A 21,951-nucleotide genomic window follows, 5' to 3' on the forward strand; every position below is an offset into this window, starting at 1 on the left:
TTTTTATAGAACATCTGCTACGGATGCTCTTAGTACTACACCCCGAGTCTACTACTACTATTTTATACATAAAAAAAAAGGCAAAAATGCAAAATTGACCTTCTAACTTTCACCGTTTTTCATTTCAGTCCTCTATCTTTCAATTTTTTGTCAATTCAAGGCTATGTTACTGCTCAGTTACTACTCCCGTCAGAACCACTAAAACAACGCTCTTTTTTTTTCTTTTTTTTTTTTTTAAATAATTCGGAATAAAATAAGAAAAATCTATAAAAAAAAAAAAATTAAAGGGAACGACGTCGTTCCCCTTCCCCTGAAATCAAAAGAAAAATATACTACGAACCTCATCTTCATCATCAAGCTCAACTTTTATGGCAAAAGAAAGTAACAAAATCAACATTGGCAAATGCTTTGTATAAATTATTTGTCAGAAACTAAAAATCAAACAGGAATTGAGCGTGAAATTGTACCGGGACTGTATCCAAAGTCCTTGAGGCGAAGTTCGAGTTCGGTGAGATCGGACTGGTTCTTCTTGTAGACCTCATTGCAGTGACCTAAGAGCTCTTCAAAAGAGACGGTGCCGAAAGTCATGGAATCGAGGAGGTTGAGATCGTTGGTTGCGATTGATACGCGGCGCGCTGGATTGCTTGAGAGCGTAGCAACTGGACTCAACGTGGTTGTAGAATGAATTTAAGCTTCCACAAAAGCTTCGGATCGACTCCTCCATTCTCTCTCTCTCTCTCTCTCTCTCTCTCTCTCTCTCTCTCTCTCTCTCTCCAAATCTTTGGGTGATTTTTAATTCTCAGTGATTTCTTTCTTTTGATTTCAGTGGAAGGGGAACGACGTCGTCGTTCCTCTTAATGTTATGTTTTTTTTTTTTCTTATTTTAATTTCTAATTTTAAAAAAAACCACAAGTAAAATGGGAGTCTTTTGGGTTAATATTGTAAAATTCAAAGTTAATTTGCTTTATACGAACTGTTCAAAGATAATTGGGAAATTGAGGAGAGAGACTGAATTTCGGCAATGGCATTGCCGAAATTTAGCCAAAAAGCAGGAGAGAGAATAAGGAAAAGGAAAAAGCAGGAGAGAGAATAAGGAAAAGGGGGAGAGAGAAAGCAGGATTGAATTTCGTCAATCCCATTGCCGAAATTTCACTGCCCAGTTTTCCTGCCCGAATGCTGTGTGTCCGAGTGTGCCCGAGTGTAGAGTGCTCTTAAAATAAAAAAAAGGCAATCGCGGCAATGTCATTGCCGAAATAGGGGAATAATTTTTATTTTTTTTTTAGCAATTGTGATAATGGCATTGCCGAAAATGGAAAAAAAAAAAGTGGTTTCGAAATCTCTAGAAGAGTAAAAAACAGGTTTCATGTCCACAATATTTTCACAATAAATCACATATAATTAGTTATTATTAGTTAAAAAAATTTGTGACAACTAATTGTGGCAATGGCATTGCCGAAATAGGAAAAAAAAATTTGTGGCAATACCATTGCCGAAATAGGGAGAAAAATAAAAGTGACAAACTACTTGAGGCAATTGCATTGCCGAAATAGGGAGAAAAAAAATTGGAAATACCATTGCCGAAATAGGGGAATAAAAAAAAATTTAGCAATTGTGACAATGGGATTGCCGAAAATGTGAGAAAAAAAAGATAGAAGGATTATGGCAATCGGATTTCCGAAATAGGAAAATAAATTTCGGCAATTCCATTGACGAAAATGTGGGAAAAAAAAAAAGATTTGTGGGAATAAAAAATTTTCCCCTATTTCGGCAATGCTAAAATGTGAAAAAAAAAAAAAAAAAAAAAGAGAAAAGGATTACGGCAACGGGATTGCCGAAATTGGGGGGAAACAAATTCCCCCATATTTCGGCAATACCATTTTCGAACATGTAACAAAAAAAAAAACAAAAAAAAAAAAAAAAAAAGAGGATTACTGCAACGAGATTGCCGAAATAGGGGGGAAACGAATTTCCCCCTATTTCGGCAATACCATTGCCGTAAATGTGAAAAAAAAATAAATAAATAGGAGAAAAGAATTACGGCAATGGGATTGCCGAAATAGAGGGAAACAAGTTTCCCCATTTCGGCAATACCATTGCCGTAAATTAAAAATAAAAAAAATAAAAAAAAAAAGAAAGGAGAAAAGGATTACAGCAATAGCGTTGCCGTAAATGTGAAAAAAAAAATTAAAAAAAGAGAAAAGTACAAAAGGATTAAAAAAAAATAAAAAGGAGAGAAAACGGCAATGGGATTGCCGAAAATGTGGGAAAAAAAAATTTCCCCTATTTCGGCAATGCCATTGCTGAAATTGTGGGAAAAAAAATATTGTGGTAATGGTATTGCTGAAATAGTAAAAAAAAAAAAATTTGTGACAAATTAATTGTGGCAATGGTATTGTCAAAATAGGAAAAAAAAATTTGTGACAATCTAATTGCCGAAAATGTGAGAAAAAAAAGAATTGTGGCAATGGTATTGCCGAAATAGAGGAGAGAGATATAAAAAAAGTACGCATATTATTCTTTCAATATATTTTTTACTGAACCAGTTTGGTTTGTCACGTTCTTTTAGAAATAGATAAGGATAGATTCAAGTACACTGGTACATTGAATCTTTTTCTAAAGTGCACGCTGTAAACAAAAACAAAAAAAGTACATAGATTCTTATAGAACGAAAAAATGACTGATGTGCACGCTGTAAACAAAAAAAACAAAGAAAGTATACGGATTCTTACCATAGAAAAGAAAAAATGATTGATGTGCACACTATAAACCAAAAAAAGTAAAGAAAGTACCTAGATTTTTACAATATAGAAGAAAAAAATTATTGATGTGTACATAGTAAACCAAAAAAGCAAAGAAAGTACATATATTCTTACACTACGGAAGAAAAAAATGATTGATGTGCACGCTTTAAACAAAAAAAACAAAGAAAGTACATAGATTCTTACATGTACATGTACGTTGTAAACAAAAAAAAGCAAAGAAAGTAAACCAAAAAAGACAAAGATTCAATCAACCAATCACCTCAACTCCTCATCTCATTTGATTTTTATTCTCTACAGAAAATATATTTTGCCACACCTAAATCTTCAACGTGATTCTTTTTTGTCTACTCCTCATCTCATCTCACCTCATCTCCATTCTTTTTTGTCTGCTCCTCATCTCATCTGACTTATATTCTCTGTAGAAAATAAATTTTGCCACGCCTAAATCTTTCTTTTTTTTCTTTTTATTGTTCAATTGGTAATAAAAGAGAAGGGAAGTGCGAATTAGAATTGCATCTCATCACAATTCCTCAGGTTGCAAAGTTATTCTTTTACTTTGTTTAAGTGTGCCACAACTAAGGATTGTAAGTTTTTTGTTAATGTAAGTTTTTTTGCTTTGCTTATTAACTTATAGCTCTAGAAATTAACAAATTTATTATTATTGTATAAACATGTGTTTTGTAAATATTAGAAGCTAATACAATGTAAAATATTATGTATTGTTGTAATTGTAATTAATATTATTTGTATGCCTATGATTATGATAATTGTTGGTGTTGTTGTTGTTGTTGTTGCTCTTGTTATTCAAATTTTAGATTAATGAATTATTTTTTATGGTTATTTGATTGTGTGTGTTTTTTTTTTTTTTTTTTTGCAAGTATCACTCTATAATTCTCACTCTTTTAGTTGGCATCACAATTGTGGTAAGCATCTCAATTATAGTTAATACTAATTATTGTGTGTATGATTATTTTTGCTAAAACTATTATTATTATTATTATTAAAAATTTTGCTTCATAAATCCTTTATTTTAGTTTCTTTCAATTTTGTTGTAGATATATTTGAAATGGAGCAACAACAATACCACATCTCTAATGATGCAATGGAAGGCAATGTACGTTGCAAGATCCAAATTTATTAATGTCCTAATAATATATACAGTTATTCAATTTACATGAAAATAATTTAAACATTAGCAATATAACATTGTATATTTTTTTTAAAAAAAAAATTTAGGTTTCCACCTTACGAGTGCGACCTCAATCGTTTGCACCCCTCCCGCAGTTAGGCGAGCGTATCGCCCCATATTTGCATCAATGTAGATTATACCGTGTTACCTGCCTACCACATATAGATATTGATTGGAGTCTTATCACTTCTTTGGTGGAGCGATGGCAATGTAGTACCCATACATTTCACCTACCTAATTGTGAAATGACTATAACTCTACAGGATATAGCAATCCTTACAGGATTGCCTATTGATGGCAATGCAGTGTGCGGGCCAATAAATTTGATTTGGAGTACAGAATGTCGTAATTTACTTGGGGTGACACCACCTGAAACAACATTGAAATTTGGTGGCCTTAAAATAACATGGGTAAGGGATACATTCTCAAACCTACCAGAGGGTGCCAATGCTATAACAACCCAACAGCATACTAGGGCATACATGTTTCAGGTTTTGGCTTTACTATTTGGAAATAAGAACCAAAGTAGATTGCATTGCTGCTTTCTCAAGCTGTTAGACGACTTTGGTGTAGCTGGGGAATATAGCTGGGGTAGTGCTACACTTGCTTACCTTTATAAAGAGCTGTGTACTGCTGCTATTAAAAAAAGCACGGAGATTGCAGGTCCTGTTTTCATATTACAATTATGGGCGTGGGAGCATCTTCCATATCTGACCCCAATTCCAATAAATCCAACAAATTTAAATGGCGACGACCCATACGGTTGCTGGTATAATATTTACTTTTTATTTCTATACAATTTTGTAATCCTTGATACTTCCAAACCCTAAATATTGTATGACAATCATTAATTGTGTATAGGTGGGATACCAAAAGAACATTCACTCATACACCAACGCATGTTTTGCGTTCATACCGTTCTAATCACGATACACATAATAATAAACAGGTAATATATCATAATGCATCAATGGTTAATTTACTAGTTATATTATTGTCTTGATTGATTATAACATAGTTATTGTAATTGGAATTGCAGGTTGTTTGGACACCATACGATAACTATATGCATCCATGGTGTCTTGCAGAAAGAAATATATGGACTGCAACAGTGCCATTGCTGTGCTTCCAAATTGTAGAGTATTACCACCCAGAAAGAGTCATGCAACAGTTTGGGTTGTTGCAAAGATGTCCAAGGTGGCCTACAGACAATTTGGATAAATCTGTGCATTGTATAAAGTTGACAGGAAAGTCCACTGTCAATTGGAGAAGGCAGCATGACCAATACTACTAGCGTTGGAACATGCGAGCTGAACTTCTAGTTGGAGATGACCATTTTGATTCAAGTGTGGACTATGCAACATGGTACCAGCAAAATGGTCACCTATTCACAACACCAGAGGCGGCTGCCCATATATACCAGGTTATTATTTTAGCTTTTTCGATAATACTGCACTAATATTGATAACAAGTTATTTACACATCCAAATACTGCACTAATATTGATAACAAATTATTATTTTCACTTTTTCAATATTACTGCACTAATAAATGTTATTTTCCTTTTTCTGCGGCAGCAAACTGAGGTCAATAAAATGTTAAATTTAGCTATTGAAAATCAACAGAGGAATGATCTCACAGCACAACAAGTCCTTCCACCAATAGTAGAGGGCCTTACTCGACTGAAGTTATCAATGGAAGCAAATATTTCCTCCGTCCCTACTGAAAGGGTGACAAACTTTGAGCGACGACAAAGGCGCCAAGGAAGACAGCCGCAAACATATACTGAAACCCACTCATTTACCTCTGCACAACGTGGACAATGCCGAAATGATGATGCCGGACCATCCACCTCCGCACAACACAACATGTATAGCTCTACCCAAGCTGGGCCATCAACATTTGCTGGTAATGAGCCAACCACCTTCAGTGAGTATAATCCAATTAATGTCAACGAATATTGCATGAATTTATATCAACAAATTGGGTCATCCACTTCCATAGGACAAGGATTTGAGGGTTTGTTTAGCTATGACCATTATCCTCAACCTAATTCAACACCTCCCTCTTATCACCCATCACCACCTCCATCTTATGCTGGGCAATACAATTATGGCCAAGATAGCTAGTACAACTATGATTTCTGCACACCACAACCTTCCCAACCACCCCTTCATGTTGGTGATTTTTGCACGCCACAAAATACATGGGTATGTGCTCCAAACTCTGAAGAAGAGGCCTCCGTAACAGACTCTGAGGAAGATGCCTCAAATGAGGATAGTGGGGAAGATGCAGAAGATACCCAAGATATGGAGGTGTCTTCAGATAATGAAGATGATGACTATGGTAATTATCAAACAGAGGTTGATATTAGAACACAGCCGAGGCGCATGGGGAGAAGTCCTGTGCAAGCACAAAGGTATCCACAACGAGAAAATAGGCATCCTCCATGTTGTGGAACACAACAAAAATTAAATGTACCTCATCGTCGCAATCACTAATCAATGTAAAATGACTGTTTATTAAAAATATATTAAAGTATTATCATTATTTATGCATCATTGTAGCAAAAATTATTATGCCTAGATAGTATACATAGCACATTATACTACTAACCGTAAGACCTTTGTGAAAACAAGAAATGTGTACATTTTTCCTTTGGTAAATCTTTTTTCCTTTGCATGATGGCTACTGTGGTGTACATTTTTATTTTCATTCTCCACAGCCTCTCTTCCAAACTCTCGTAAAAGTGTCAAAGACAAAAAAAAGTACATAGATTCTTATTCTCCACAGCCTCTCGTACATTGATTCTTATTCTAAAGTGCACATTGTAAACAAAAACAAAAAAAAGTACATAGATTCTTATAGAAGAAAAAAATTGACTGATGTGCACGTTGTAAACAAAAAAAAAAAAAAAAAAAACAAAGAAAGTATACAGATTCTTATAATAGAAAAGAAAAAATGATTGATATGCACACTATAAACCAAAAAAAAAAGCAAAGAAAGTATATAGATTCTTACAATATAGAATAAAAAAATGATTGATGTGCATACTGTAAACAACAATAAAGTATATAAATTCTTACAATACCAAAGAAAAAAATGATTGATGTGTACACTGTAAACCCAAAATAGCAAAGAAAGTACATAGATTTTTACAATATAGAAGAAAAAAATTGATTGATGTGCACGCTGTAAACAAAAAAAAAAAAGTAAAGAAAGTACATAGATTCTTACGTGCACGCTGTGAACAAAAAAAGCAAAGAAAGTAAAAAAAATAAAACAAAAATTCAATCAACCAATCACTTCAACTCCTTATCTCATCTGGTTTGTGGCAATGGTATTGCCGAAATAGAGGAGAGAGATATAAAAAAAAAGTACGCATATGAAAAAAAGTACCCTATAAGGATAGATTCCAGTACAATGACATTGCAAAGATTCTTTTCAGTATTTGTGGCATTGCAGAGATTCTTTCAGTATTTTTTTGTTGCCGAAATAGTGGAGAGAAATTGATAAAAAAGTACACATATAAAAAAAAGTACCCTATAAGTATAGATTCAAGTACAATGGCATTGCAGTGGCATTGCAGAGATTCTTTCAGTATTTGTGACATTGCAGAGATTCTTTCAGTATTTTTTTGACCGAAGGAGTTTTGTTTGTCATGTTCTTTTATGGTAAAAGTACCCTATAATGTCACTGAATTTAACTGATATGAAACTTGCATCCTATTTAAACAGTACTAATATCACTGAAATTTCCACCGTTCTTATTTTCTACTCTTTTTCCCCTATAAATTCCATCAACCTTCTTCTCCACTCTTGTTCCCCTCATAATTTTACCAACCATTTTCAAATCATGCGTGCCATATATTCTACAAACAACTATAAGTAACAACACTTGCAAATATCTATCCGTTCGTTATCTCTTAGAAGGTGAGTTATATTTCTTAAGTAGTTACTTTTCTTTTTATAATATTCATGTTGATATGTTTTAGGGGCATAGCTAAGCATGAAAATCTTTTTTTTGGTAATTTTATTTGTTCATGCAAATCTTGTTTCTGTATTATGTGTTTTGCAACATGAACTGATTTGTATGATATGTTTTAAATTATTTATCCATGAATTCTTGCCTAAATTTCAAAATTGACGTATATTTCCTTAAAGAAATACTTAGTTTGTTAGCCTATAATATACACGTATGTTTAATACTATTATTATCAGTGAATATTTTTAATGGATTACCTTCTTGTATTGCATTGTAATGGTTGTGTTGTGTTAATTTATTAATACTATTATTATGTTTTACTGTAGATGGCAGAAAAGTTGTTCATTTTTCTCATCCATTCCGATGGAATAATTAAACATGGAGAAAATGGGGTTTATTACGAAGGGCCACCTCCTTCTATGCTTCCATTAAGCCGGGGTGTTACATTTGAAGATCTATGTGATAGAGTAGCATCCACGCTTCATATAAACAGAGAAGATTCAAAATTGACTATTTGGTATAGATTTCCATTTCAATGTCATCCACATCCTGTGACTTACCAGCAAGTTTTGGTAGCAGATGATAATGGTGTCAATGCAATATTTGATATGTTAGACCGCCAATATGGATTTGTAGGTGCAGAGTTATACGTGGGTGTAGAGCCTATAAGAAGCCACCGAGATGTTTTCCCCATTCGATATGCCAACGAAGGACCTAGTGCATCGTTTAGTTATTCACATGGCGGGCACTTCCATGATCCATATGCCACTCATATTGGTCATTATTCTCAAGATGTGGCTCATTCTCCAATCAACATCAGCGGTGCTGACTATCATTCTCCATATACCCATGTTGCAACTAAGGACCAACATGTTCCTTCTCGGCCAATGAACAACAGTGATGCTGACTATGATAATCCAACTGAGCATGTCATACAAGAGACTACTTGTTTTGAGTTTGAAGCTCAGTATGACCAAACCGCCTCTTAGAGAGCTGCTAATGATCCTAATGATACACATCGCATAGCTGCTACTACTGAAAATGCGGTCCATACATTATCAGAAAGGATGCGGACTATGGATAATGATGACCAACTTGATGACGATGAGGTCCTTGATGATATTGGAGATGAACAGGAGCCTCCAAATGAAGGTAATCATGAAAGCAGTTCAACTATGGAAGTCCATCAACCTTTATCACTAAGCTTTTCACAGAACACGTGGGATAATATAATTGATCCAACCCCACCATTTGAAAAGCCCACTCAGAGTATTTGGGACCCTACCCAAGAGTTTTATGTGGGCTTGCTTTTTGCCGATAAGGATGAACTACAAGCTGCTGTTAAACGCTATCACATCAAGAGGAACCAAACATTTTGTGTAAGAGAGTCAGATCCAGAATGTTGGTCTGTACGGTGCAAAAATTGTTCTTGGCGTCTTCGAGCATGCTTCCGGGCTACATATGGGTTGTTTGAGGTTAGGAAGTACAATGGTCCACACACATGTACAGAGTCTACGCTCACACAAGATCACGAGCAATTAGACACCCATGTTATTGAGAAAGAGTTGAGGGATGTTGTCAAAAATGATCCAACCATAAAAATTGCTTCACTTCAACAGACTCTTTACAATAAGTACCAATATAGGCCTTCTTATTTCAAGGTGTGGGAGGCAAAAGAGAAAGCAATTGGTAGAGCGTTTGGTGATTGGGACAAAGCTTACCAATTATTGCCAAAATAGTTGAAAGCTTTGACTGATTCAAACCCGGACAGCAGGGTTATTTGGAGAACAATACCTGCTACTATGCCAGGCTGTGCGATATTCGAGAGAGTGTTCTGGGCTTTTGGTCCATCAATTGAAGGTTTTCAACATTGTAGGCCAGTGATTAGTATAGATGGAACTTTCCTATATGGTAAGTATAAAGGTACGTTACTGATTGCATCAACTTGGGATGGTGACAACAGACTTTTTCCACTTGCCTTTGCCATTGTGGAGAAGGAAACTGATGATAGCTGGTATTGGTTTTTGCGTTGTATTCAGATTAATGTCACTAATCGAGAAGGGTTATGTGTCATATCTGATCATCATCCTGGTATAATGGCAGATACGGACTATATGTCAATCGACACGTTGGTATCATCGTTTTTGCCTTCGCCATGTGGCTAGCAATTTCAATCAACAAATTGGGAATAAAAACTTGAAGGCTATGGTAATGTGGGCAGGCATGGAGAATCAGTTACGAAAGTATCAAATCACCAGGGATAGAATTACTCAATTAAGTGCAGATGGTGAGAAGTATTTAAGGGAAATGCCAGTGGAAAAGTGGTCGTTAGCATACGATGGTGGACATCGTTATGGGGCAATGACCACAAACTTGTCTGAAAGCTTCAATGGAATTCTAAAGAGTGCTAGAAATCTGCCCATAACTGCATTAGTTGAACTTACATACTATCGTTGTGTCGCCTACTTTGCCGATCGGTATACTAAGGCATGTGCAGAGGTTACTGCCGATGAACGCATTACGGCCTATGCAAAGAATAAATTCAATAAATGGGAAAAAAAGGCACCAAAGCATTCAGTTACCGTGTTCAGTCATGAAGATGGTTTGTTTGAAGTCAGAACACCAATAAACCCTAACTCTGCATATTGGGGTAATCATCGTCATGAGGTAAATTTGAGGCAGAACACTTGTAGTTGTCAAAAATGGCAGGTTTATAAGATTCCATGCTCACATGTCATTGCCGTGTGTAAATATCAAGGCATCTCTGCAATGCGATATATCGACCGTTGCTACCATTTGGAAGAACAAGTTGCTTGTTATGCACCTAGATTTCGCATAGTTCTAGACAGTGTACATTGGAATGAGCCTAATTTCCCGGTCTTGTATCCTAATGTCAAGCTGCGTCGTGAAAAAGGTCGACCAAGAACAACTCGGCTTCGAAATGAAATGGACGAAGGGGCAGAGCATCAACCAAGGCCATTGTGCAGTCTCTGTAGGCAAGAAGGCCATAATAGAAGAACATGCCCCACTCGAACTGTGGCTGGCTCCACTAATGGCTAAACTGAATGACCCAACATAAGTATTCAATCTACTTCAGTGGATTGGTTGGACTGTTGTTTTTTTTTTTTTTTTTTTTTTTAATTATGTTTTTAGGAGTTGGACCATATTGTTAGTTTGTATTATTTGAAAGAACATGGTAATAATTCCATATGCTATGATGTTTTCTAGCACTGCAAGTTAGATTGGGGTGTACGTTTATTTATTTTGTGTCTGTGTGTCTATATATATTGTGTATTATAGTTTAGGGTTTCAATAACACCTTATAGTGTGCACATCAATAATCATACACACATTATAGTGTGCACATCAATCATTTTTTCTTTTCTATGGTAAGAATCTGTATACTTTGTTTGTTTTTTTTGTTTACAGCGTGCACATCAGTTATTTTTTCGTTCTATAAGAATCTATGTACTTTTTTTTGTTTTTGTTTACAGCGTGCACTTTAGAAAAAGATTCAATGTACAAGTGTACTTGAATCTATCCTTATCTATTTCTAAAAGAACGTGACAAACCAAACTGGTTCAGTCAAAAATATATTGAAAGAATAATATGCATACTTTTTTTATATCTCTCTCCTCTATTTTGGCAATACCATTGCCACAATTCTTTTTTTTCTCACATTTTCGGCAATTAGATTGTCACAAATTTTTTTTTCCTATTTCGACAATACCATTGCCACAATTAATTTGTCACAAAATTTTTTTTTTCCTATTTCGGCAATACCATTACCACAATTTTTTTTTCCCCACAATTTCAGCAATGGCACTGCCGAAATAGGGGAATTTTTTTTTCCCACATTTTCGGCAATCCCATTGCCGTTTTCTCTCCTTTTTATTTTTTTTTAATCCTTCTGTACTTTTCTCTTTTTTTTTTTTTTTTTTTTCACATTTACGGCAACGCTATTGCCGTAATCCTTTTCTCCTTTCTTTTTTTTTTTATTTTTTTTTATTTTTAATTTATGGCAATGGTATTGCCGAAATGGGGAAACTTGTTTCCCTCTATTTCGGCAATCCCGTTGCCGTAGTTCTTTTCTCCTATTTATTTATTTATTTATTTTTCACATTTACGGCAATGGTATTGCCGAAATAGGGGGAAATTTGTTTCCCTCCTATTTCGACAATCCCGTTGCCGTAATCCCTTTTTTATTATTTTTTTTTTTACATTTACGGCAATGGTATTGCCGAAATAGGGGGAATTTGTTTCCCCCCAATTTCGGCAATCTCGTTGCCGTAATCTCTTTTTTTTTTTTTTTTTTTACATTTACGGCAATGGTATTGCCGAAATCTTCTTCTCTTTCTTTTTTTTTTTTTTTTTTTTTTTTTTTTTTTTTTTTTTTTTTTACATTTACGGCAATGGTATTGCCGAAATAGGGGGAATTTGTTTCCCCCCAAGTTCGGCAATCCCGTTGCCGTAATCCTTTTTCTCTCTTTTTTTTTTTTCCCCACATTTTCGTCAATGGAATTGCCGAAATTTATTTTCCTATTTCGGAAATCCGATTGCCATAATCCTTCTATCTTTTTTTTCTCACATTTTACGGCAATCCCATTGTCACAATTGCTAAATTTTTTTTTATTATTTCCAATTTTTTTTCTCCCTATTTCGGCAATGCAATTGCCTCAAGTAGTTTGTCACTTTTATTTTTCTCCCTATTTCGGCAATGGTATTGCCACAAATTTTTTTTCCTATTTCGGCAATGCCATTGCCACAATTAGTTGTCACAAATTTTTTTAACTAATAATAATAACTAATTATATGTGATTTATTGTGAAAATATTGTGGACATGAAACCTGTTTTTTACTTTTCTAGAGATTTTGAAACCACTTTTTTTTTTTTTTCCATTTTCGGCAATGCCATTATCACAATTGCTAAAAAAAAAAAATTTTATTCCCCTATTTTGGCAATGACATTGCCGCGATTGCTTTTTTTATTTTAAGAGCACTCTACACTCGGGCACACTCGGACACACAGCATTCGGGGAGGAAAACTAGGCAGTGAAATTTCGACAATGGGATTGACGAAATTCAATCCTGCTTTCTCTCTCCCCCTTTTCCTTATTCTCTCTCCTGCTTTTTCCTTTTCCTTATTCTCTCTCCTGCTTTTTGGCTGAATTTCGGCAATGCCATTGCCGAAATTCAGTCTCTCTCCTCAATTTCCCAATTATCTTTGAACAGTTCGTATAACGCAAATTAACTTTGAATTTTACAATATTAACCCAAAAGACTAATGGTGTCGTTTCAGTGGTCCTGAGGGTGCCCTTCAATTGACCAAAAAAATTAAAAATTGGAGGATTAAATTAACAAAAATAAAAGTTAAAAGTACTAAAATGAAATAAGTGAAGTTTCAAAAAAAAAAAAAAAAAAAAAAAGAAATAAGTGAAAGTCGAATTTTGTATTCTTGCCTTAAAAAAAAAAAATTTCTAAGCTGGAAAACAGTGAAAGGCCAATTTTGTATTTTTGCCTTAAAAATTTTTTTTTCTAAGCAGCTCTGTACTTTTGTTTTAGCTCCAATGGCTTCGGTAGATTTGGAAGAGATTCCATCGGAGACTGTACAGAAAGTGGAAGTAGTTTGGATTCCATCGAAGATGAGCGAGAAGAGTAACAAGAAGAAGAAGAAGGACAAAAACGGTGCGTATCGTTATTATATGTCGAAGTTAGGATTTGGATGTGTGAGACTGAGAACAGAGTATGATAAGGAAGGCAATTTTGATATGGAAGTTGTTGATGGAGATGGACAGCGTCGCAATCCTACTCACCTTGTTATAACGGTTAACGGTCTCGCTGGCAGGTAAAAACTCTCAAACCATTTATTTGCATTTGTATTTGACTCTTATTTTTTAGTCAATATAATAATAATAATAATAATAATAATAATAATAATAATATGATTCCTTGAGACATACTTGAGAGCAAGTTTGAATGATTCATATTGTGGTGGTGGTTTAGCTAATGAATTTTGTTAATTGTATATCTTCATTTATTTGGTAAGAAAGAGTTAAAAGTTGATTGAACGAAAATAACAATTAAAAAGGACTTGTTAATTAAGGACGAAACAGAAATTATGAATTCGGATAAAATAGAACGGAGAAAAAGAATATATATGACCGACCCTGGCTAAGGCTTCATTGTTGTTATTGTATAACCTGTCCTCAGTTTTTTTTTTTTTTTTTTTTGAAGACTTTTTATGTTGTATCATTAGAGCATGTAGAATGATTAAATTATCGGAACTGTAATGTGCTTTGGTTATACTTTTATTTTTATTGTTTTTTCAAATTTTATATCTATGCAGTGCTGAAAATTGGAGATATGCTGCAAAGCAGTTTTTGAAGAAGTATCCTGAAGATGTTATAGCTCACTGTGAGTTTCATCATCCTTTCATCTCGTTTGTCTTGGATGTTCGATGAATGTGTGATAAAATTATTTTCATTAGTGAATAGTGATGTTCATGGTTACGAGTTCATTAGCTTAAAGTGATGTTCATACAAAATTCATGATGACCACAGTAGTTGGAACCATCGCTTGGTTGATTTAATCCATCACCTGTGTTTTAGTGACTTACACACCATTATGTGTGTGTGTGTTCCTTGAGTAGATTCCCAGATACAGCATTTTGTGGCTTTTAAATATTTGAAGATTATCTGTTTTTATGTCTGCTTTAATTTTATGTTACACACATGACTTAGTCCATCTAATCTGGTGTTTCATTTTCAGGTTGATGACCTTAATCCAAACAAATTTGTGTTTAAAAAAACAACAAATGAAAAAAGTGTTACAAGTTATAATGAGAATGAAAGGCAAGAACTTTGAGGGAATTAAGTATCTAATCATAACTGTATGGTACATGGAGGACCATCCATATTAAGACGCTTATGCTGGAATTATCTTATTTACTAGGCATGTCTGGATATTTTATCTTTAGTCTGTCGGTGATGGTCACTTGTCTGTCTTCTCTCATTGGAAGTAGTTTCTCCTCCGTTTTGGGTTGACTTTCATAACAACACGTTAATAGAATTTAAACTGGGGATAGCTCATTACACTTCTCAATTACATTTTTGAGGATTTAGTAATTTTCCGTCTTTGGTGGGCTTTAATATATGTCGATTGGCTATTGTCTGACTGTCTAGTTTGATGTTCTTTGCTTCCATTATAAAATGAAATGAGTATGCTCAATATTGAATGCAGGCAGTGAATGTAATCCTTCAAAGTTGACATTCGATGGTGTTGATAATATGGGAGATAGATTAGCAGAAGAGGTGCGTTATGGTTTGGCTATTCAGACAACCAACTTTCTTTGTTCCCTTATTGTAACTGAGATTTTTCTTTACTAATTTTCTGTCAGAACCAAATCTTGGTGTGTAAGCGGTTTCCTCTGTTTCTTTGTAGTTCAGATGTGTTTGTCCATTGTCCAACATCTTTTATGTTTGAAAACACTACCTTGAATATGAAGTTGCTGCACCAATCTAAGGATTTAAATTGAACACTGTTTGTTTATTTTTGTTTTTGTTTTTTCCAGGTTATATCAGTTATAAAACGTCACCCAGGAGTTCAGAAGATTTCATTTGTAGGTCATTCATTGGGTGGCCTGGTAACAAGGTATGTGATTGCCAAGCTTTATGGACGAGACGTCAGGAGGGAATTTGCACAGGAAAATGGAGAGTGTAGGAGTGATGGATCTGGAGATCCATGCCCTGAGGAGAAATTCAAAGGCAAAATTGCTGGACTGGTGCCGATGAATTTTATAACCTTTGCAACACCTCACCTTGGTTCAAGAGGGCATAAACAGGTGATTCATTACCCCTTTTTGCTCATTCTGAGTTGTATTATTACTATGAAGATTTCATTTTAGATATCAGATGTTTTCTCTTTGGTTCCATGATATCTAAACTATGCTAATTCTTATGAGATTTTTTTTTTATTTTTTATTTTTAATACCTGGCTCTTGAGAGGGTTTTCCTTTCAGCAACATATATTGAACTTCAAATGAACTAATTGGAACAGTTTTTGTTGTTTCTTACTTTGGAATTTATTTCAATTGTGTGGGTGGACTATCATTTTGATTTTAGAGATAGGTATCGTCATATTGATGATGAAAAAGGCATTTGATAATGCAACAAACTAATAATTGTTACATGTCTACTGTGCTTACATTATATGTATGGCTCCATGTCAATAAAGTTTCTGGATCTTGGTGGATTTTTATTTTCAGGTTCCCATGTTTTGTGGCTTTTATACCATGGAAAAAGTAGCATCCCGGGCATCTTGGTTGCTTGGTAGAACTGGAAAACATCTATTTTTAACTGACAAAGATAATGGAAAACCTCCCCTTCTTCTTCAGATGGCTAATGATTGTGAAGATCTTAAATTTGTGTGAGTTCTTGTGCAACATGAGTGTCTACTATCAGCACAAATGATTTCAACAAGTCATCAAATGTCATCTTGTCTCTGCAGATCTGCTTTGCAGTCCTTCAAGCGTCGTGTCACCTATGCAAATGCACGATATGACCGTATCCTTCTATTTTTTATTAGGATTTTACTAATGTGTGCCCTAAGGGCACACAATAGTAAACCAATTTTAGAAAAAGTTTTAACAGCTTTTTCAATTCCCAATAAAACTTTTCTAAAATTGGATTTGTTAATGTGTGCCCTTAGGGTACACAACACATTAACCGGACCCTTTTTATTAATCCTTTCTACTTCATTGTACCTTATTGTTCAAGTAAAATCATTGGAAGTCAGATCTCTAGATGTTCAAATCTGAAATTGAAGGAGTTAGTTGATGGGTCTGACCATTGGCCTCTCTTAATTGTTGTTGTTATCACACTCTCGTGGTGTTTCTGTTAATTACTTGACACTTTCCATAGAACTTGTGGGATGGAGTACATCATCTCTACGGCGACAAGATGAGCTCCCAAAGGTAATTTTGAAATTTTAAATCATATTGAGTTACTCTAAGAGCATCCACAGTAGGTGTGGCAAATGTGCCAAATGCCAAATATTTGGCACATTTGCCACACCAAACACAAAAAACACCAAATATCAGATGGGCTAAATCTCAAAATTTTTACAACATATGAACAGTATTTTTGCGGTACGGAACCGGTGTGGTATAATTATATTCTTTGTTTATTTCTCTTTCTCTCTCATCTCTCTGTCAGTCTCACCTCTCTCACCCCAATCCTCACTGCTCTTCCACATCCACGCCGACGCCGACGCCGATCTCTCTCTAACAATGGTTTTTTTGTTTTTTTTTTTTGGCTGTGGTTTGATGGGTTCGGTTCCGACGGAGGTGGGTGGGTTCGGATGGGCTAGGCTATGGGTCGGCGATGTCAATGTGGGTCTGTTGTGTGGGTCGGCGATGACGATGACGATGACGGCGATGAAGATGGTGGGTTTGGAGTTTGGGTTATGAAGGTTTTGGGTTTGAAAGTGGGTATGGGTGAGGGTGTGGACGCGGTGGGTTTGTCAGGGTTTGTGGTTGAGGTGGTGGGGCTTCCAATTTGGTGTTGGTGGGCTATGGGTTGTGGGTCAAGGTTTTGGGTCGGCGGCATTGTGGGTCGAGGTTGGTTGCGACAGCGTTGTGGGTTTTGGTCCGGTGATTACTTGAGTTTGTTTGTTGATGGGTTGGTTGGGTTGGGGTTTTGGGTCGGTGATTGGTTGAGGCAGTTGATAGGTGGCAGAGGATTTGGCTGGATTTGTCTGGGTTGGGGTTTGGCTGGGATTTGTTTGGGTCGTGAAGGATTTGGCTAGGATTTGATGGGTTGTTTGGGTTGGGGTTATGGTTGTTTGTTGTGGAATTTGGCTGGATTTGCTTGGGTTTGCTTTGAGTTGTGTTTTTGGTTGTGGAGGATGTGGTGGTTGTGTGGTGGTGGCTGTTGGTTGTTGGCAGATGGCTGTTGATTGTGTTGATGAGTGTAAATATTATTTTAATGTATAGTAAATATTATTTTAATGTATAGTAAATATTATTTTAATGTATAGAATGAAATTATAAAACATCTGATAAATGGGATGTTGTAAAATGATGTGGTAAAATAATAAAGTAGGCCTTTGGTGTGGTAAAATGGCATAATTTTTGCAACATCTGCTACGGATGCTCTAACTATTTTTCTCTATCAGCATTGCCATCATTCTAAAGATGACAAATACCGGCATATTGTAAATGTGGAGACAGCAGAAACTTCCAGTCGACAACAAGTAGTCCCCTTGGAGGACAAAGTCAATGGATTCAAGAACATTGACTTAGAAGGTGTGTTGATGTTTGTCCTTTTTAACTGGTTACCAAACTACTCTCACTATTGAAAACTAGATGAATGTGTGTGTGTTTTAAAATTGGAGAATACTGGGCCTCTGCAGTTACTTAAATTACCCACCTGACTATTATAAAATCTCAACTAATTAATTACTGATAGATCATAAATATTATCCAAGAAGACCATGAAGATTGTGATAGATCTTTCTTGGTAGTGGGGCCAGGTGACTCAAAAATAAGTTGTTAAACAGTGATTTGTAATACTTGCTAATTGAAATTCTGGCCTTTCTGGGAAAGGTCGATGAAGATTGGTACAGACTTTTACCTTTTACTAGCTTTTGATTCCAATTTTTCCCGTCATGTTGGTAAACTTAAAAGAAAGTTAAGTGATGTAACCAAGTAATAAATCTTCCGGTTGAAATAGGGTATGCTGCAATGGTCTCCCTCAGTCCTTTTTTTGCACATCAAAGATATTTTTAATGCTGAGTACTTGGGAAGGTGGGTACATTTTTCTAGTTTTGTGCGAATGACCTTTTTTATTAAAATTATTTGAAACTTTTGGTAATAGAATTTCTTTGGAGTAGTATTTTAAGTTTCTTGAAATTTTGGTAATAGATTTTTACCTAGAGTAAGCTACTTTAATAATTTGTGAGGCACTTGAAACTTTGATAATTGAATTTTATCTAGAGCAAACTATCTTAATAAGTAATAAGCCATATTAAAAAATCACATTGTACAATTGCGTAACCTATATATTAAGTCACTAGGTGCATCAACTTTTATTGTGTGGTACATGATTACGAATATCATCAAGTTTTTGTGTTAAAAAAAATTGAAGGAAAAAGCGTGGTTCTCAATTTGTTATCAGCAGTATGCTTTAGTATTTAATAGGAGAAAATTATATACTTATTAGATAAAGTATAATTTTTTGGCTTTTCCTGAATTTAAATTGTGATAGTATGACTTTGGTAACAATAGTAGAACATACTTTATCTGGATGATATAAGTAATTGACACAATGGTTATTATGGAGGTCACAAAACTATTTACTGCTATTATGATGAATTTTTTTAAGAGCAGCAAATATGTAGATGTTCTTCCAGATGGCATAACTGATGAAAGGTGGATGGAGGTTAAGTTTTAGGGCATGAGATATGAGCTGATGGATATTGGAAAATATTTTGTTGTTGGAAAGTGCTACTTTTATCCGTTTTGCTTCCTAAAATACATGTGTGATTTCACTCTCATGATTTTTTTACATATTCTGAGCTTTAGTATATTGATTGATTCTAAAACTTCTAACTTATTTTCACTCAATTGTATCATTTTACAACATTTGTAGAGGAAATGTTAAGAGGTTTGACTAAAACAAGCTGGGAACGGATTGACGTTAACTTCAGTGGAACTAAACAAAGATATCTTGCGCACAGTACCATTCAGGTGGGTTTTTACCTTCTCTTGCAAGTCATCATGTAGAACATAAATTCCATTTTTGTGCTATCAGGGTTATGAACCAATTGGTTCCACTATCAGACAACAATTATCATTATTTTTCACATTTTTAACTGATTGCCAATGAAGTCTAACTCAAATGAAATTTCTTCTAAATTCTCTCTTTCTTTTTGTTCAGGTGAATAGATACCGTATCAATTCTGCTGGGGCTGATGTGGTCCATCACATGATTGACAATTTTCTCTTGTAATAGCTACCAACTTGTTATTATGTGTATGTCTGGTTTGAGTTGCTGATTGCCTATTGCCTATTGGCTTAATATCGTTCCTGTCCGGGGTTATTATAGAGTTATAGGGAAGGGAGAAGGGATTTAGATGTTCCAGGTGATCTTGGCATGACTTGGAAGTTCAAAAATCCCGAAGGGTTTAAAAGGGGTTAGACAGGCTGTGTGAGTGAAATTTTAGGTATAATGTTGTTAGTTCTATTTACCATCACAGAGAGAGGAAGTTATCCCAAAAGACAAGCCAGTAAATATACACGCGAATGTGATAGTTTAAGTTAATGCTGTGGCAGGGAAGAGAGAGAGAGGGCGTAATCCCAAAAGAGAAGCTAGTACACACGTATGTAAACAGTTTAATAAGTTTTTTTTTTTTTTTTTTTTTTTTTTGGGTAATTGGTTTATAGGGGGATCAAACCCCCGAGCTTGATAAAGGCACTAAGGCCCGGGTACCACTCAGGCACAAGGCCCGGTGGTGTAAACAGTTTAATAAGTTAATTCTGTTGTAGAAGGGTAATTTTACCGTATTCTTACAGTACTCACTAGCAGGTAACCTACCTGCTATACCAGGTTATCAAAACACCGAATTTGATGGTACCATCCTCACATTTTATAATAGTAACATCACATGTGACTGCACTTTTGTCACATTTGGCAGTTCCTTTATTTTTTCTCACATTTGATGATACCATTTTCACGTTATGCAATATCAACATCACATGTAACTGTACTTTTGTCACATTTAGTGGTTCCCTTATTTTTTTTCTCACATTTGATGATAGCATCTTCACATTGTGCAGTATCAATATAATATGTGACAGTACTTTTGTCACATTCGGTGGTTCATTTATTTTCTTTTTCACATTTGATGGTTTTATTGTCACATTAAGCAATACCAACATCACATTTAATCGTACATTTCTCACATTTGATATTACTTTAATTTTTTCTCACATTTGACAGTTCTATTGTCACATTGGACAGTACTAACATCACATGTGACTGTACTTTTGTCACATTCAATGGTTTCCTTATTTTTTCTCATATTTGATGGTTCCATTGTCATATTAGGCAAGTACAAACATCACATTTGATCGTACTTTTGCCACATTCGGTTGTACTCGTATTTTTTTCTCATATTTGATAGTACCATTCTCAAATTGTTCAGTACTAACAACACATTTGACAGTACTTTTGTTACATTCGGTGGTTCCCTATTTTTTTCTTACATTTGATAGTTCCATTGTCACATTGAATAGTACTAACATCTTATTTGACCATATTTTTCTCACATTTAGTGATACTTTAATTTTTACTCACATTTGACAATTTCATAATCAAATTGAGATTTGGGTAGTACCAACATCACATGTAATCGTATTTTTGTCATATTCTATAGTTTTTTTTTTCTTACATTTGATGGTTCCATTATCACATTAAGCAGTACTAACATCACATATAAGAGTACTTTTGCCACATTCAGTTGTACTTGTATTTTTTTCTAACATTTGATGGTACCATCTTCAAATTGTGTAGTATCAAAATCACATGTGATTGCATTTTTGTCACGTTTGGTGATTCAATTTTTTTTCTCACAAATGATGGTTCTCTTGTCACATTATACAATACTAACATCATATTTGACCATACTTTTCTCACATTTGACAGTACTATCCTCACATTGTGTAGTACTAATATTACATGTAACTGTACTTTTGTCATATTTGGTGCTTTCTTTATTTCTTTATCACATTTGATGGTTCTAATGTCACATTAGGCAGTACCAATTTCACATTAGATCGTACATTTTTCACACTCGGTGGTACTTTTGTCACATTCGATATTTCCCCTTTTTTTTATCACCAATGACCATAATACTCTCAAAACCTAAAAAATTACCAAAATATCCTTAGAACCTAAAAAATAATAGAATCATCCTAAAACTTAATAAAAAAAATTCCAAAATTACTATAATACCCAA

General features: G+C 34.8%; 2 protein-coding genes across 3 annotated transcripts; both read left to right on the forward strand.

The window, feature by feature from the left end:
• The first annotated feature begins 723 nt into the window (after positions 1-723).
• On the forward strand, positions 724-20,711 carry LOC126708028 (uncharacterized). Of its 2 annotated transcripts, XM_050407836.1 has the most exons (11): positions 724-785; positions 13,498-13,780; positions 14,282-14,349; positions 15,175-15,245; positions 15,506-15,775; positions 16,199-16,359; positions 16,441-16,496; positions 16,854-16,906; positions 18,109-18,238; positions 19,584-19,681; positions 19,872-20,711. In XM_050407836.1, the coding sequence occupies exons 2-11, from the start codon at positions 13,503-13,505 to the stop codon at positions 19,941-19,943; spliced, it is 1,257 nt and encodes a 418-aa protein (XP_050263793.1). In that variant the 5' UTR covers positions 724-785; positions 13,498-13,502; the 3' UTR covers positions 19,944-20,711. The 2 variants fall into 2 exon arrangements, with proteins under 2 accessions (XP_050263793.1, XP_050263794.1); XM_050407837.1 differs by lacking the exon at positions 724-785 and having other exon boundaries at positions 13,469-13,780.
• LOC126710227 (uncharacterized) lies at positions 9,738-10,995 on the forward strand. Its single transcript, XM_050410606.1, has 2 exons — positions 9,738-10,026; positions 10,157-10,995. Exons 1-2 carry the CDS (start codon positions 9,738-9,740, stop codon positions 10,993-10,995), a joined length of 1,128 nt encoding a protein of 375 aa, XP_050266563.1.
• Positions 20,712-21,951: the final 1,240 nt, after the last annotated feature.

This window comes from Quercus robur, chromosome 12 (genome assembly GCF_932294415.1).
Source record: "Quercus robur chromosome 12, dhQueRobu3.1, whole genome shotgun sequence".
NCBI classification, from domain to species: Eukaryota; Viridiplantae; Streptophyta; class Magnoliopsida; order Fagales; family Fagaceae; genus Quercus; species Quercus robur.

Coding starts and splice junctions, on each gene's coding strand:
- LOC126710227 (XM_050410606.1), top strand. CDS start 9,738: ATGCCAGGCTGTGCGATATTCGAGAGAGTGTTCTGGGCTTTTGGTCCA. Junction 10,027..10,156: donor CATATCTGATCATCATCCTG/GTATAATGGCAG, acceptor TAATGTGGGCAG/GCATGGAGAATCAGTTACGA.
- LOC126708028 (XM_050407836.1), top strand. CDS start 13,503: ATGGCTTCGGTAGATTTGGAAGAGATTCCATCGGAGACTGTACAGAAA. Junction 13,781..14,281: donor GTTAACGGTCTCGCTGGCAG/GTAAAAACTCTC, acceptor ATATCTATGCAG/TGCTGAAAATTGGAGATATG. Junction 16,497..16,853: donor TGCAAATGCACGATATGACC/GTATCCTTCTAT, acceptor CACTTTCCATAG/AACTTGTGGGATGGAGTACA.